We start from the raw sequence: 17,169 nt of genomic DNA on the forward strand, positions 1-17,169 counted from the left end.
CGAAATCATGGAACGAGCACCGGTGAACTACTTCTCTTGGATTCCTGGCCTCATGAGATCATGCTGACACCGAGACTTTTCGATTTGTGCTACCAAAGACCAGCATGAAGAAGACAAGGATATAACAGTCTTGCAACTATCACATTCCATTTGGGTGGCGCTGATCTTATGGTGCAGTCTCCGAGTGCCTTTTTCTGTGGGTCTCGATCAGAGCCGAAAAGAGTATTTTTGCTTGGCAATAATATCCTCAGGGCTTTCCCAACGTGAAAGCCTCATAGGTTTATACCAGCAAACAAATCATCGTTTCATATTTTATCTTAACAGAAAGACATTGCGTTTCGGAGACGAAGATTGTATTTGAAATTCATGAATTGTTATTGTCATGTCTTGCTACCTATAGTTAGCTAGCTAGAGTGCTAGCAACCATAAGGAATTACAATCAGAACAGAAGGAAATGAATAAAATTTTCGAAGAAAAATTCGACCTCTCTTGCCTTCAACATGCATATGTGTGGGACTATTTGTCTTAAAACTTTTCCTTCTCTTATCATTGAGATGTTGTGATGTATGTGAAAGTTAAAGATGAGAGAGGACATATTACAAGGTGAAACGTGTAGGAGAATTGATCTCTCTTCTAAAGAAAACTCGAGGAGTGGGATTTCCAAGATAAATCAATTAATTTGTCTTAATTAACTACAAAACCTATGCTGCAAAATATTCAAGCCATCTTTGCCATTACTTAGGTTACAATCTGCAGCTCCGGAAAAACCATGTCAGGGTTTTAAATAAGTTTCAAACAAGATTGCTCAAAACACAACTGGAATTGCCACACAGAAACAGTGGCTGTGGTATTGTATTTATTTATATTGAATCAAAGGTACATCAGATAACAAGGACAAGAGTCCAGATAAGAACACAACACCGTTAAGATAATTACAATGAGTTTACACGTGAGATAGATAATGATGAAGAAAGTTGAGGTTCCACTCCAAAACCAATTGGCAATGGGGGGAGTAGCTCAACTCCTTATAAACCCAGGCTAGGTCCCTTAACATTTCAATGTGGGACAAATACTCTCAACACGCCCCCTCACGTGTGGCGAACTTTCAAGCCTAACACGTGAACAACACATATTGGGTGACGTGGGAACACGTGTGGCCGTTGGGCCCAACACGTGAAGCCTTGCTCTGATACCATGAAGGAAGTTGAGGTTCCACTCCAAAATCAATTGGCAATGGGGGGAGTAGCCCAACTCCTTATAAACCCAGGCTAGGTCCCTTAACATTTCAATGTGGGACAAATACTCTCAACAAATGATACAAGATAAGCTTTAGAGAGGCTGAGCAGCTATGGGTTGTCTATCACTTGGTACAAAATAATGTCTCATCCGCAGAGTACTATTATTTTTCCTGCGGTGCATTAGCAAACTCATTTTTCTTGTGTATTTGTTGTATTCAGACAAAACTCATTATTTAGATTGAAATAAAGCACCATGGACTTTATTGGAACGATTAACTCTGCACACTCTTTAGACTTTAGATTATAGACTATTAACTCCACATATTTATGACATATTATACAAAAATTCATATAGAGTCTATTTGGAGAGAAAAATACAAAATTAGTCACTTGTCATTTTCTAATTGGTTTTCAGTGTGTTAAAATTTTATAAGAACCAATTAGAAAATAACAAGTGGCTAGTTTTGAGTTTTTCACTCCAAATAAGCTCTATAAGGATTTTTGTATATTATGTCATGCTAAAATGGATTTATCAAATTTGAGTATGACAATCGCACCTTCAATATAAATACGTCACTGAGTTGTTTTAGAATATATATAATACTAATAAAATCCTTACTTGTTTGTACTTCCCAAATTTAATATGTTCAAATGTTTGGCTTCAAGCATGCAAAACAACAATGTCGTGAAAATAGCGGTGACCCTGTCTACCACTCTTCATGAACTTGACTTACTATGTCTGGTCTACGTAGGTGCCTCTCAAGTCTCAACAGTACAGGTTGTGTGGTCCGCAAGAAGCTCAGAATTGTGTGTTAGCAGGTTGAGAAATTCATAAATGTCGGCCGGCTACCCTAGCTAGTCCTCCGTCGTCTTTCTCAAACAAAACGGCATATGTGACGTATGATTTTTTATGCGCCTTAGAGAAAATGTGACATGTATGGTCCTTACTACATGAAAATATAATTATCGAATGACTAAATTGGAACAACTTCGAAGAAATAGAGGAGGAAAAATGAAGCATCAAATTGCGGCCGGATCTGGTCCACCAGATTGACAAACTTCAAAATTCTACATCCAACATGTATCCATATTAATTTCTTAGAATTTTCATGTGTAAACACTGAAAAAAAAGAAGCAAAAGACAATTAGAATTCCAGGTGTTATCCTTATAATAATTAATGAAGTGCATGCATGCTTCCGTAATGTAACTAGCCTTGAGTTCATTACCTTAAATTATGCCAGTACTTCCCACACATATATATATTTTCGTGGAAACCCACATTATTAATGTGGTCTGGATTTTGGACACAGGGCACGATTATTTGGTCCAACTACAAAATCGGCCCGCAATTATTTCATACCAGTACTCGACGCAGTAGAAATTGATTTTTCATTTTTTGATTCCGAGTTCCTAATTTTTTAAACCGATGCGATATAATAACATTTATGATCTCCGAGATGAGATGAACTTCAATCTTATTGGAAGAAACACTATGCTGGAACACTTAATATCAATTAAAACAGTACAATTTTGTATTCTCCAAGTAAATCAGCTACGAATGTGTGTGAAGGTGAAGTGCGCACCACAATTTTTCTCCTGCAACTCCAAACCTGTTTCACGTTTTCTCATTTCTCTTCTTTTTGTTCTGCACTCACTTTCAATGTACTTAAAGGGCACTTATGGAAATACACACATGTTGAAATACCTAATGGTTTGAGTTAAACTACTGATTCTATATAAATAGCACACAGATTATGCGAGAATCTACACAAAGAATACTAAGAAAAGGAAAAAGTAGTGTGCGTGTGACTACTTGAGTAGTACCTACTCTGAATTAAAAATATATATTTTGCATGGATTCGCAAGAATCTCTAGTTAAGAATCTTTTAATGAAGGTTAAACAAGATCTCTTAGCGTCATCAGAATTTGATGTTTATTCTCTTGTGCCTCCTTCTCCTTATGACACTGCTTGGTTCTCAATGGTTCCCAACCCTCAACAATCAGATCAACCATTGTTTCAGGGGTGCTTGGATTGGGTGCTCCAACACCAAAACAGAGGAGGTTTCTGGGGTGAGAATATTGCTCATCCCACCATAGAGTGCCTCACTTCAACTCTTGCTTGCATTGTTGCACTTACCACATGGAATGTCGGCCACGATGCCATTCAGAGAGGTACACACGCACATATATATAAAGTTTTTCTCTAATTTGGACGTTCGGATTCTATTACAATCCACAACAAACATTACAGTCTTTCAGTAGCTTAAATCAAGAGAACCATACTTTAAGAAGAAAGTACCCAATTATACCCGAAAATTAACCAATTTTGGGCATAACTAATTGCTGCAAACTTTGCTTTTGTTGTGTTTGTTGACTCGACTGTGTGTATATGTATGTTTAGGGTTGGCATTCATCCATGGAAACACAGAGAGGCTCTTGGAAGAGCAGAATGGTTCTTTTCCTGAGTGGTTTGCAATAGTTTTCCCAGCAATGATTGAACTTGCAGAGACCAAAGGCTTACATGTTTACTTTTCTAATGGGCTAGTGGAACAAGTCTTCCTAGAGAGACAAGAAATATTGCAAACGCGCAGGTAGTTTTAAATTTTAATTTCACTTTATTTATATATGTAGTACACTTATAATAGTGCCTGGTTCTCATATCCCAAGTTTGAAAATTTATCTAGCTAGTTTTCTGTTGGGGCAGGTGGGTGTCTGGTAGTGGTCAGCAACAGTATTATCCAGCACTCATGTTAAAATATCTTGAAGACGGGTTAATCCAATCCCCATCAGCCATTGCATATGCTTACATGAAGACAGGAAACAAGGAGTTTTTGGTAAAATTGAATTCTATTGTCCAAACATGTGGTTATGGAGGTACGTACTTTTCATTTTATATTTTGTATTATATGATGTCATTGTTGGCCTACGTAGTTTGTCATCTATTGTCCAAACATGTGAGTGTTCATATATACGTCACTAAATGACACATTAACCAAATGAGCTAACAACAAGGGGCTTGTATATCAAGTTGTTGAAAATAATTTTTACATGAAGTCATGTGTTCGAGTTCCGCTCCTCAATATCGCTTTTATTAAAAATAAAAAAACTACATGGGCTAACATAGTAGGACAATTTTGGTACGTTTACAGTTCCTGCGGTCTACCCCTTGGATGAAGACCTTGTAAAGATTCTTCTAATTAACCAGATTGAGACGCTGGGGTTGGCAGAGCATTTCACGGAGGAGATTACAAGTTTGCTGCCCCAAGTTTACAGGTGACACTCAATCCTAATATACAACATTAATTAATCATATATATAGAATTTTAACATGTGCATATAATTAATCTGGTTATTAATTCTTTTTTGTCTAAAAGCAGAAGTTACATCAGCTGCGAAGAACCGAAGAGTATGGCAAAGAATGCGATGCCACTACAACTGTATAAACATTCCCTCGCATTTCGACTTCTAAGACTACATGGTTATAGAGTTTCTCCTCGTAAGGATCAATGATAATTACATATATGTTTATTAATTGAATTGCATATTAAACTGTTGATGAATCTAAAGTCCCACCACATTGGAAATTTGACAAAATAAATATAATATATAATGAGTGATTCCACAACTAATATCACCGAGACCTTTTTGTGACAAAACCCCATATCTACTGGATTTTGTAGGTGATTAACTTAGAGACAATGTCTGTGTTGCTAGTAATGGGCCGATGGCCCGCCTCTCAGAAATTTAACATAGTATCAAAGCGGGAGCGGCTACAATGAGGAGTTTAAAGTGAGGAGGCTATTTGAGGATGCCAATCCCACCATCAAAACATTTAAAATGTTTAAGGCCCATGATTTTTTCACATTTGTTGATGGTGAGATTAACCTCCTCAAATGGCCTCCTCACTTTAAACTCCTCATTATAGCCTCCCTAGTATTAGAGCAGATTGATTGACTAGGCCTGAATTACTGGTCGTTTACCCTTACCCTATACCAAACACGTGGTGCTCACGTTTTGGGCTTGAATGTTTACCCTTACTTAATATGTGGTATTCATGTGTGGAGCTTAAATGATTGACTTCGATGTGGACTTCACTGAACGTGTGGCCCATTCTGTGGTGGTCCCACATAAGGGGCATGTTGAAGAATATAAAGTCCCACATCAAAAACTTGATCAAATAAAATATAACATATAATGAATTGTTCCACTATTAATATCACCGAGGTCTTTTATTTTAAAATCCCACATTTACTCGGCTTTGTAGGTAAAGTTGGGGATAATATCGATGTTGCCAGTAGTGGGCCGATAGTCCATCTCTTTAAAATTTAACATAAACTTTGTTGATTAAATATTAATTTGCATTGCAATTACTTTTGCAGGAAATTTCTGCAGGTTTCTCGAGGATGAAGATATAGTGGCTTACATAGAAGAGCATCAGGAGCTTTTTTTGAGTGCCATGTATCATGTATACAGGGCAACTGATGTTCCTTTTACAGGAGAAAATCAGCTTGAGGATGCCAGGGCATTCTCAAGAAGAATACTAGAAAAGGAAACAATGAAAGATTGTATGAATTTGGTCCGACCTATTAGTATGACTAATTTGCAAGGCCAGGTAAACATAAACTATAAATTGGGCTAACGACAAAACACCCCTAGATATTAGTTTTTTAAAAGAATATTATTGTTTTATTATTTTAAGGATGTTTTTTATTATTTTTATTGACAAATCAGCACAAAAATGGGTCCCTCACTTGCCGTACGTCATTAGTTTAATAGATGATTAGACGGTCAAATTAACGGAATGTGTAAATTGATCGAATCTAATTAGTTACTTAATCAGCTCCTTAATTTATTGGATAATGTGTAGATTAAGCATGAACTTAGTATTCCATGGCTTGCTCGTTTGGATCATCTAGAGCACAGGAGGTGCATTGAGAGGGAAGAAAGTCTTGGTCCATGTACAGCAAATGCCTTATCCTATAGGTAATTACTAACACTAAATTCAAATTAGAAGAAAGGCAGTCAAATTTTCACAATCAGATCAATTAATTACCTGATTAACCGGTTTGATTAATTTTTTTTTGGTAAATACCCCGGTTTGATTAATTATTTCCCGCAGATTATCATCTCAAAGCAATGCCACGCTGCTACAACTTGCCATTGAGAATTATACCCTAAGACAGTCCATATTCAGAAATGAATTAAAGGAGTTAGAAAGGTACTCCTAATTATTTTATTTATTTATTTTATTTTAATCAGTCATGTCTAAATGAAAACCCCTTTTTTTTTGGTGGTGAAAAATCATATGCAGGTGGTCAAAGGAAATGGGTCTTGCTGACATGGGATTTGCTAGACAGAAAACCACATACTGCCATTTTGCAGTTGCTTCAACCGCATCAAACTCTTCCCTTTCAGATGTACGGCTGGCAGTTGTGAAGAGTGCAATTCTTGTTACAGTTACTGATGATTTTTTTGATACGGAAGGTTCAATGGATGAATTGGAAGCTCTTGCCAATGCCGTCAACAGGTACTCTAATGTTAAACAATGATTCTTGTATACCAGACTCATTGTTATGTGGTGAATTACGAATGCCTACGAAGTAATTTACTAACTAATGTTGATATATCATATAAAATCAGATGGGAGCCAAAAGGCTTGACTGGACATGGCAAAACTATATTCAATGCTCTCAAAGATTTTGTTGACGAGATTTCTGGGAAATTCTTCAACAAAAATGGATATGACATAAAGGCATATCTCCAGGATCTAGTAAGACTTCACTTTCAAATTTCAGTTGACAATATTTTCTTACACTTCTGCGTAGCATTATGGTAAAAAAAGCTTGTAACTTATTTTCAACTTCTTACCAAATGAATCTTAGTGGTGCCAAACCTTTGCAAGCTGGTTAAAGGAAGCAGAGTGGAGCAGAAATGGGCATGCCCCATCAACCGTTGAGTACCTCCAAGTGGCCACAAGCTCTATTGCTTCACATACTATTCTTCTTCCAGCTGCTTTTCTGCTTAATCCACCTCCAGAAATAGACATCCTCAAGAAAAGGCAGCCACTTACAAATTCACTTATGCTTTTGACAAGGCTTTTGAATGAAATTAGAAGCTACCAGGTACATATTTAATGATCAAATTCTTAATAATTCTCATTATGTTTAGTAATCTCTTCATTTTCATTTGTTAATGGTATAATTGCAGAAGGAGCAAGAGGAGGGAAAGCCAAACCTTGTTCTGCTATACATGAAGGAAAATCCAAATTTGGGGGTTGAAGAATCAATAGCAATTGTACAGAAGACATTGGATGAAAAGAAGAAAGAGTTTCTAGAACTGGCTCTGAGTAGTAATGAAATGCCAGAAGCATGCAAACAACTTCACCTTCAATGCCTCAAATCATTTCAGATGTTTTTCAATTCTACAAATGCATTTGACTCCCCAACAGAGTTGCTTGCTGACATCAACAAAGCAATTTTTGATCCCTTGAGAGTGGAAGATGTGCAAGGAACATTTATGCCACTCAACTCTATGCAAAGCACTCTTGGTTTGAAGAAGGATAAAAGTTTGGCTAGCCATGGAAAATCCCATTACAGCTCTTCTAAGCCCTGTAATGGGTTTTTTAAGAGCACTTGTGCTATCAAAGTCCAAGGGAACTCAAGGAAAGATTTAGTGACCAAGCCTTACTCTAGAATCTTATCACTTGAGATGAGAAACCCAACTATTTATACAACCTTTTCAAAGCCCAAAGCTTACATCTATTAGTTTTTTTATATGTGGCCGCTGGTATGTCGAACGCTTCCTTTTATGTATAATATAATGAACGCTTCCTTTTGGTTAGTGTGTTTGTATAATATAATTTGATAGAGTGGAGACTTCCACCTTATATATAAAATAATTTGGAAGAGTGGACTTCCATAGATTATTATACATATCTTTCGCTTGCTTCTTTTTTATTGGTAGCTGCAAACTCAGGATTTCAAATTGGAGTGGGCTAAATTTTTTAGGCTTATTTAGCTACATGCCCCCTGTGCTTTGCAACTTGTCTCAGATTACCACACGGGTTTTAAAACGTCTCAAAGTACCCCCCAACCTTTTAAAAATGGTCTCACGTTACCCTTTCCGTCAGGATTATTGACGTTTCGTTACAAGCTTTGGGCCCCACTTCGTTTTAATCTTTAACCTCTGCGAATAAGGGCTTTTACACTTTCAGATGAAGAAAGGAAATAGGGTATTTGGGTGAAAAGGGAGAATTTGGAGAATGAGGCTAGGGCTTACCAAAATCTGTGGTGGGGTTCGAAATTTGGGAGAATGTAGAGAAGAAATCACGGGTTGATAAAACTCTGAGGTGGAGTTCGAAATTGGGAGATTTTGGAGTAGAAGATTAGGGTTTATGAATCTTTGAGTGGAGTTCGGATTTGGGAAAGGGGGAAGGGGGTCGCACAATTTGGGAGAAAAGGGGGAACTGGGTCGCACGATTTTGGAGGTTCAGCTGGTTGTTCTCTCTGTGAATACACACTGAATTGAAGAATAGATGGAAACCGGAGAAGCAAGGCATGCCCAATGGTGTCATTGTGGGAAGTTAGCACGGATGCAGACTTCGTGGACCAGTTCAAACCCAGGGCGGAGATTTCTAGTCTGCCCAAAGTCAAAGGTAAGAATGTTTTAGGTCAAATTTTCAGTCATTATTGTTTTGGGCATCACAAATTGATAGAGTTGTTATTGATGAAATATTCAGTCATTGATGAAATTGATGAAATATTCAGTCATTGATGAAATTGATGAAATATTCAGTCATTGATGAAATTGATGAAATATTCAGTCATTGATCAAATGGATCAAATTTTCAGTTATTGTTCTTGGTTGATACAGGGAAGTCGTGAAAAAGGATGTAGGTTTTTTCAGTGATTTGATGCAGAAATGTGTGAGCGTTCAAAGTCTTTGATACCTGGTTTGCTGAGGAAGATTGATAGGGTGGAGAAGGAAAATGCAAATATTCGAGCAAAGTCAAAAATATTGTGGGCTGCTATGTTGCTTTCCTGGGTGGTGGTGTTTGCCATGGTGATGAATTAGGATGAATTTGGAGGAATTAAGAGTAATATGTGTTGTAATTTGGTGGGTGTAATGTGATTGAGAAGCAGTAGTTCAGTGGGCTGTAATTTGAGAACAAATGCTAATGTAATGTAGCAGTAGTTCAGTTTGTGTAATATAATGTATTTTGGTGGGAAAACAATGTAATCTGTTTTGAGTTTTATGAGTAAGCATTAGTTCATTGTAATATTTGTTTAGAGTTTAGAGTTTTATTTGATCTATGATATGAATGGAAACTAGGGATGGCAATAATACCCGTCGGGTCGGGTCCCCATCGGGTCCTTGGCCCTAACGGGGGGAGTTTTCGGGGGGAAATCGGGGCCGGGTACGGGGATCCCCGAATTTGCAAAATCCCCAGTCGGGTATGGGCCGGGGATGGTATTGTTATCCCCGTCCCCGAACCCGGCCCGATAAGTAATATATTTATTTATAATTAATATAAAAAAAATATTAATAAAATATAATAAATGAAGTTACCCTAGCGTCGGCGTCGCTCCTTATTCCTAATACATTGCATAGGGTTAGCATGCACAGAAGCACAGACAACTAGGAATGTCTCATCTATAGATAACAATAGGATATTTCCCCTTAACAATAAGATTTATCTTATTATTATTATTATTATTTTTTGTAGGAGTCTACCATTGAAACAGAGAACATCTCTTTGTTTTTTGATTAAAGCTATGAATGATGAAGCATAGGAGAGTTCATTGAAATTGTGAAGTTTTATTTGATGACATAATATTTCTTTGGTATTGATTTTCTAATTTAAGACTAGATAGATTTGTTGTGCTTACTGAAAAAGTTTCTAAAGATTTGGATTGAGCAATTGTTGAGAAATTATTTTAACAAGAAATATCTTGTGGTGGCTCTTTTTAAAATTTCACAATTTTGTGATTGTGCTTTAGAAAATTATTTTAACAAGAAATGTCTTATTAAAAACCGGGGATCGGGGCGGGTATGGGAGGCACTTCCCCGACGGGGACGGGGACGGGGATTCCCCGAAAAGCCTAAACCGGGGATTGGGTCGGGGACGGGGACGGGGATGGTATTGCCATACCCGGCCCCTAACCGGCCCGTTGCCATCCCTAATGGAAACTTGTTTAGAGGTTAGAAATGGTGACATATTGATAAGCATCATACCAAAACTAGGTTACAACCATATGTTGTTTATTGGATACCAAAAAGTCCTCTGGATACAAAAACAAGTTACTCAGAAGCATATCTTGTTCATGGGATACCAAAAACAAGTTACAAAAATAAGTTACTCATAAGCATTTTTTGTTCAATGCCATATGAAATGGTTACATTAAAACATCATATCAATATAAGCATTTTTTGTTCAATGTCATATCAATATAAGCACAACACCAAAATAGGTTTCAACCATCACATTACATATCAAATGGTCAATTACATGCCATGTACCTGACTCAAAAACCTTGACAGACATGAAAGCCTAATAAAACCAACCATCACAGACATCAATAATCCCACAAACCAACAACCCAATTGCAACCATAATCAAACCATTAAAGTCTTATAAAACTAACTAATTGCAGAATTTATAATTCCACAACATTCAAACCATTCAAACCATTCAAAAAGAGTTTATCCTAATTCCAAAACAGGTTGCAAAAGTTGAACATCATCACATCTAAGGATGAAAAAAAGGATCTTTGACAAAATGGCTCCTCTGTTGATCTTTCATCCTCCTCCTACGTTGTTGTACTCGAGATAGTTTTTCAGATTGAGATGAATCACATGTTTGAGAAGCTTGAGCTGCTTGAGATAGTTGGGATTGAGAAGCATGACCTGCTTGTGATGGTTGGGATTGAGAAGCCTGCGGTGGTTGAGATTGTTGGGATTGAGAAGCCTCGACTACTTCAGATGCCTCAGATTGAGAAGGCCCTTGGGAAGCACTTGCTTGTCTCCTTTGCCTTAGTTGCATACTTTTTTGTCCGCTACTTTGGTCTCCACCATCTCTCCTTCTTACCTAAAACAAATAATAATTAGGTAGACATGATATGAAAATTTGAATGGTGAAAACATAGTTGAAACCGTGGCACTTACTAGAAGTTTTTCCTTGGCAACATTCCTCTTCCTAGTAGGCTTTATGTTGGGATTTCTAGGTTCCTAATAAGCAAAGTCATCAAGTCAGAAACCAAATCAAATATATTTAAATGCAAAGCAATTTTGGATAATGACACATACCTTACAACCAATTCGATTATTCCCTTCTCCACCGCAATTGCCACATTTTAAAGGGATGCCATACCTAGGAAGCTTATATGGATTAGTGTTGCATTCCTAAAAGGACACAAATTAATGTGCAAACAACCAATTAAAAATACCCGCAAGTGCACGAATCTATCGAAGTATAGATTATGTAAGTACGGGGTCGATCCCACGAAGAACTTGTCGGTTGCCTATAAGTTCTAATTCGAGTACAAAGAGAACACTCAACTAACACACCACAAATGCACAAATGCAAATTGGAAACTAAAAATGAGTAAAGAAATGTAAAAGAAATGAAACAACACAAGAAACCAAAGAAAAACAGAAACAGCACTTTCTATCACCCTTTTATCACCTATTTATCACCTGTGAACAGTGCCATGAACAGTGCGGTGAACAGTGAAAATGAACAGTGCGACCGGTCGTGAACAGTGACGACCGGTCATTTTTGGGCAGATTCATGTGCGACCGGTCGCCTGAACAGTGATGACCGGTCGTTTTTGGGCAGATTCGTTTCTCTGTTTTTCCAGTTTCGACCTCTGTCCAGTGTTTTGCCTATAACTTTCCAACCGTTTATCCAAATTTCACGTTCTTTATACGGTTGGATTCAGCACAGAAAATACAAGAACACAACGCGGACCAAAAGTCCAAAACAATTACGGAAATAGATAAAATTTAGTAACAAAGACACATAACGTGTCAAACACGCAACTCACACACACATTTGGGGGGTGGGGGTTTGGTTTGGTTCAAGTGACCTATTTCTATTGCATGAAAGTAAATGGACTTTGAATTTAAATGAGAATGGCAGAGATGAATTATCAAATTGTGAAATTAAAATGTAACAAACACTAGGGTTTCGGAATCCACCCTAAACAATTCTACCAATGTTCATGAATACTCAAGTGATGAACTCTAAATGTGTTGTTGAAGATGTTCGCAATCAAGACCAGTACGAGTGGCTCAAGACGCATTGATTCTCTCTAATGTACGTAAAGTGCAGTACGAGTGCTACAATACTTGTGCCTTCCCTATAATCGAATCTAGGTGTGCTTAGTACTTTGATTCAATTACAAGAAAAACCCATTAAGTTCAAAGAGAATATGAACATCACAAGAACCCTAATAGCATGGTGTTTACATTAGGTATTCAAGAAACCAATTCACATGGATGATTCTTACTTCATCCATTTATTGCTTAGGATAACATGAAGATACACATAATCCCAACAATCTCAAGAAGCATGCTTTCAAAGGAGATCAATCAAAGAAGAACATACATCAAGGATAGATTAATTTGGTGAATTGGAATTCATCAACAATATCTAGAAATTCATACACTCAAGCATCAAAACAATAAGGTAATCATGTTTAGGGCTTCAACCTAAGCCCTAGCTATGGAGTTTAGTTCCTCATACTTATTTCAAATACAAACTCAAAACAAAACTAGAAAGAAGTTACAGATTTTGTGAACATGGGAGCTCAAGGTCTTCAATGGTGGAAATCTCTTCCACTTCTTGCTTTGTTGCCCTTGTCTTCCTCCTTGAGCTCCCTAGCTCCAAGCTTCATCTCCAGCTCCAAAATCTCTGCAAATTGTGGAATGATTCTGATTGCAATGGCTGATGCTCTTTGCACTCCTCTCTCCTCCTTTCCAGCTTTTCCAAAATATCTTTTAATATAAAACAATTACTTTTGTTAAAGCCTTAAGCCTTGTCTCCTTGCCATGATGGGCTCTTTTGTTATTGTCTTCACCAAGATGCTCTTTGTTTCAGATAATATCTCTCATTTACTAAGGTAATTTCTTGTTACCAAGTGTTATGGTAACAGGAAGAATCAAGATGACACAATGGAGGTAAAAGCTGGCCAATTTCGGATTTCCAGAGCTGTGGTAACATGCTGGATTGGTTGGATAGGCAATACTTGTCCAATGGAGCTCAAATTTGGATATGTTGTAGTCAACATCCATTGGAACAAGTTTCATGAAGATCTTCACCTCATCCGAGCACCAGAGCATGTTGATCCCAGGCCAAGAAGTTGACCTACGAAAATGAACAAAATCAGAATTTATAACCAATAATGCACTTTTAGCTCATTTTCATTCTAACCAAGGTAAAACCTATGAAAACACAAAAAGGAAGTAAAAAGCGATAAAATGTCAAGAACTAACTCAAAATAATGGGTGAATAACATGATAAATCATGTGTAAAAATGAATCGAACAATTAGCAGGTTGTTTAGGCTCATCAAAAGCTTGTTTTCTTGTCTTCTTAGGCCTACCAGGCTGCTTGTGGTATTTTGGAGGGAGTAATGGAGCTAAATTAATCTTCATCCACTGATCTTGGCTAGTCATAGGCATAATCAATGGTTCATAGGCTCTCAAATAAGCCTCTTTCTTGTACACTGCGTCACAAAAGTCCTCTGGATTCCCATGGAACCAACTTATTGCAGCACAAGCATGCAAACATGGTATTCCATTCAAATCCCAACCACGGCATGAACAAGAGTGGGCATTCAAATCAACAGCAAAGTTACGGCAAGTATGGTGCATCACTTCAAACCTATTCTGTCCAGCAGCCTTAGGAATGCACCACTGAGCTTTTCCTTTGTTTTTCTCTAATATTTTTCTAATTCTTGGCCCAACTTGTCCATGCCATTTTTCACAGAAAACCCTTCTTCCAGCCATCAACAACATTATGTACAAACGAATTCTTTCTAGCATAGTCAAAACAGGCTTGTCTCTGGCATCCATTATGCTATGGTTGAATGCCTCACAGAGGTTGTTCATAAGCATGTCACACTTGGGATCAGTCTTGAAATATGCCCTACTCCAATGCCTAGGATCTTTCTCTGCAAGCCAATCATGTGCAGGTTTAGACAATTCCAACATCTTTCTCATCTCTGCATGAAACCATGGCATTGTTGTGGCCCTAGCAATTGCTTCCATTTGATGTTGCAAAGCAAGACCTCTATGTTCCAAATAGAAGTTTCCATACAGATGTTTCAAACAATGTCTATGCTCTGCATGAGGGAATAGAGCATCCACAGCATCTATTAAACCATTTTGTTTGTCAGTCATAAATACATAACCATGGCTATTCCTAATATTCAGATCACCACTCAATAATTCTAAAAACCACAGCCATGTTGAATTGCTCTCATTCTCTACATATGCATAGGCAAGTGGAAACATACCGTTGTTTGCATCAACTCCCATTGCAAAAAGCACTTGCCCGGGGTGAGGCCCTTTGACATGACACCCATCCAAGCAAACCACAGGCCTACAACCATCTAAAAACCCATTCTTGCAGGCTGCAAGACATATGTAAATCCTCTGAAACCGAGGCCTATCACCTTCCATTTCAGATTTAATGATAACTGTACTTACAGGATTTCTGGTTCTTAACTCATGACAATAATCCCACAAAACTTCATATTGTTTACTGTAAGACCCCTCTACAATGTCAACTGTCATGACTCTTGCTCTGTACACAGTTGCTCTAGATGGTCTGTAACCATAGTCTTGGTAAACTTGCTCTGCAAAAGAAGAAGCAGTCCAATTTGGATTAAGCCTTAACTGCCCAGAATATCTTTCAGCCAACCAGCTAGCAGTGGCATGTATATTTTTACTCCCTTTACTACAAACATGTGTAGGATTAAATGTTTTCACCTGCAGATAAGTGCTACCACTAACACTTGAAGCATGGATAACAAAAGGACAGCCCTCTTCACAAACTACTCTTATTTTGTTATGGTCATTACTCATAAATATCAACTCCCTTCCACAATTAATGGAGTATATCCTCACAGCTTTTCTAAATATCTCGGCAGTTGCAAACTTTAAACCTGTTTTGAAACTTGGGTTTGCCATATCAATTTCAGGTCTGAAATCTTCACCTTTTGGCATTCTATTCTTCTTTCTTCTTAGTTCACCTACTGCTTCATCTTCACTTGAAGAGCTATTTGGGCAGGTAAGTGTAGGTGACTCTTCTCCATTGTCTGACTCATCATTTTCCTCTGCATTAGGATCATTGTCAGTACAACTATGATCCACATAACCTTCGAACCACTTATCATCCTTCTTCAATAAGTCAATCTCTTCATCACTCTGTGCATAGTCACTGTCTACAAAGTCTGGATCACTGCTATCATCATCCTCAGAACAACAATATTCTGGATCACTGCTATCATTCCCCACTTGGCTTGAAGTCAGACTCACTACTTTCAAGTACAAAACTATCACCCTACTATTGCTTTTAGGTACCATGCTCATACAAGCTAAAAGCGTAATATCTTATATTATTTGAATAAGTCTTCCAGCTCCAAACTCTTCACCAAAAAAAACTCACATCATACCCATCGCCATATCCCAAATCTTTAGCCATTCCAAATAGCTCTAACATGGACATATAGTCAACCTCACAATAATCAAACCAACTGACTTCACCACCCAAATAAGACCATTCACTGTCCCTTCTATTTTTAACTAGTTTACCTCCATGGAAAAACTTAAATGTAACAACCTCGTCAGCATCTTTATCTGTGTAAGAGGAAGAGTCACTTAACAAGTCGATAAAGGTAACAAAGACAAAACAACTATAATATTTGGCAGATTTTAGTTCAGTCTGAATACCAAGGTGTTTGCAAGGTGCAATCTAAATAAGCCATAGCACAGAGTAAAAAAGTACACCATAAAATAAAAATCATATTTGGCAAATTTTAGTTTAGTCTGAATACCAAGGTGCTTTGTAAGGTGTTTGTAAGGTTCAGTCTAAATAAGTCATAGCACAGAGTAAAAAAGTATACCAAAAAACAAAACAAAATCCAGCAACACACAAAGACCAGACAAGGAACACATAAGGGACCACACAATGCCACACCAGACCAGCACAGAGTCAAAAGGTATACAACAAAACAAAAAAAACTCCAACAATAGTCCAATGCACATGCCAAAATCAAGAAAATCGACTGAGAATGGATCCACTTACATATGGGTTGACAACCTCCAGATTCTCTAAGCACCACCATCTTCGCACTTTCTAGCCTTAAAGTCTAACGCCAAAGAGTGATTTCTTCTCCAGATTCTCCAAAATTCGAACCCCACCTCAGATTTTGCAAAAGCCCTAGTTTCACAGAGACAACAACTGAACCTCCAAAATCGTGTGACCCAGTTCCCCATTTTCTCCCAAATCGTGCAACCCGTGATTTCTTCTCCAAATTCTCCCAAATTTCGAACCCCACCACAGATTTTGATAAGCCCTAGCCTCCTTCTCACCCAAATACCCTATTTCCTCTCTTCATCTGAAAGTGAAAAAGCCCTTATTCGCAGAGGTTAAAGATTAAAACGAAGTGAGGCCCAAAGCTTGTAACGGAACGTCAATAATCCTGACGGAAAGGGTAACGTGAGACCATTTTTAAAAGGTTGGGGGGTATTTTGAGACGTTTTAAAACCCGGGTGGTAATCTGAGACAAGTTGCAAAGCACAGGGGGCATGTAGCTAAATAAGCCAATTTTTTATATGGATGTGTTATTGAAAAATATGTACATACGTATATAATACAAGTATTAAAAGTTAAAATGCTAAAAAAAAATTATATGGGTAAAAA

General features: G+C 37.6%; 2 protein-coding genes across 2 annotated transcripts; one reads left to right on the top strand and one right to left on the bottom strand.

Annotated features, from left to right (window-relative positions):
- The first annotated feature begins 3,035 nt into the window (after positions 1 to 3,035).
- LOC110772206 (S-linalool synthase-like) lies at positions 3,036 to 8,016 on the top strand. Its single transcript, XM_021976624.2, has 12 exons — positions 3,036 to 3,411; positions 3,641 to 3,830; positions 3,944 to 4,113; positions 4,389 to 4,512; positions 4,617 to 4,735; positions 5,619 to 5,851; positions 6,107 to 6,222; positions 6,359 to 6,457; positions 6,551 to 6,766; positions 6,880 to 7,009; positions 7,122 to 7,361; positions 7,447 to 8,016. The coding sequence occupies exons 1-12, from the start codon at positions 3,093 to 3,095 to the stop codon at positions 8,002 to 8,004; spliced, it is 2,514 nt and encodes an 837-aa protein (XP_021832316.2). The 5' UTR covers positions 3,036 to 3,092; the 3' UTR covers positions 8,005 to 8,016.
- A 5,747-nt stretch (positions 8,017 to 13,763) lies between these two features.
- LOC148296043 (uncharacterized) lies at positions 13,764 to 16,591 on the bottom strand. Its single transcript, XM_088250677.1, has 3 exons — positions 16,552 to 16,591; positions 15,920 to 16,103; positions 13,764 to 15,807 (listed from the first exon to the last, which is right to left on the bottom strand). The coding sequence occupies exons 1-3, from the start codon at positions 16,589 to 16,591 to the stop codon at positions 13,764 to 13,766; spliced, it is 2,268 nt and encodes a 755-aa protein (XP_088106803.1).
- Between the last annotated feature and the right edge of the window lie 578 nt (positions 16,592 to 17,169).

The sequence above is a fragment of the Prunus avium genome, chromosome 3 (genome assembly GCF_965620075.1).
Source record: "Prunus avium chromosome 3, drPruAviu1.hap1.1, whole genome shotgun sequence".
NCBI classification, from domain to species: Eukaryota; Viridiplantae; Streptophyta; class Magnoliopsida; order Rosales; family Rosaceae; genus Prunus; species Prunus avium.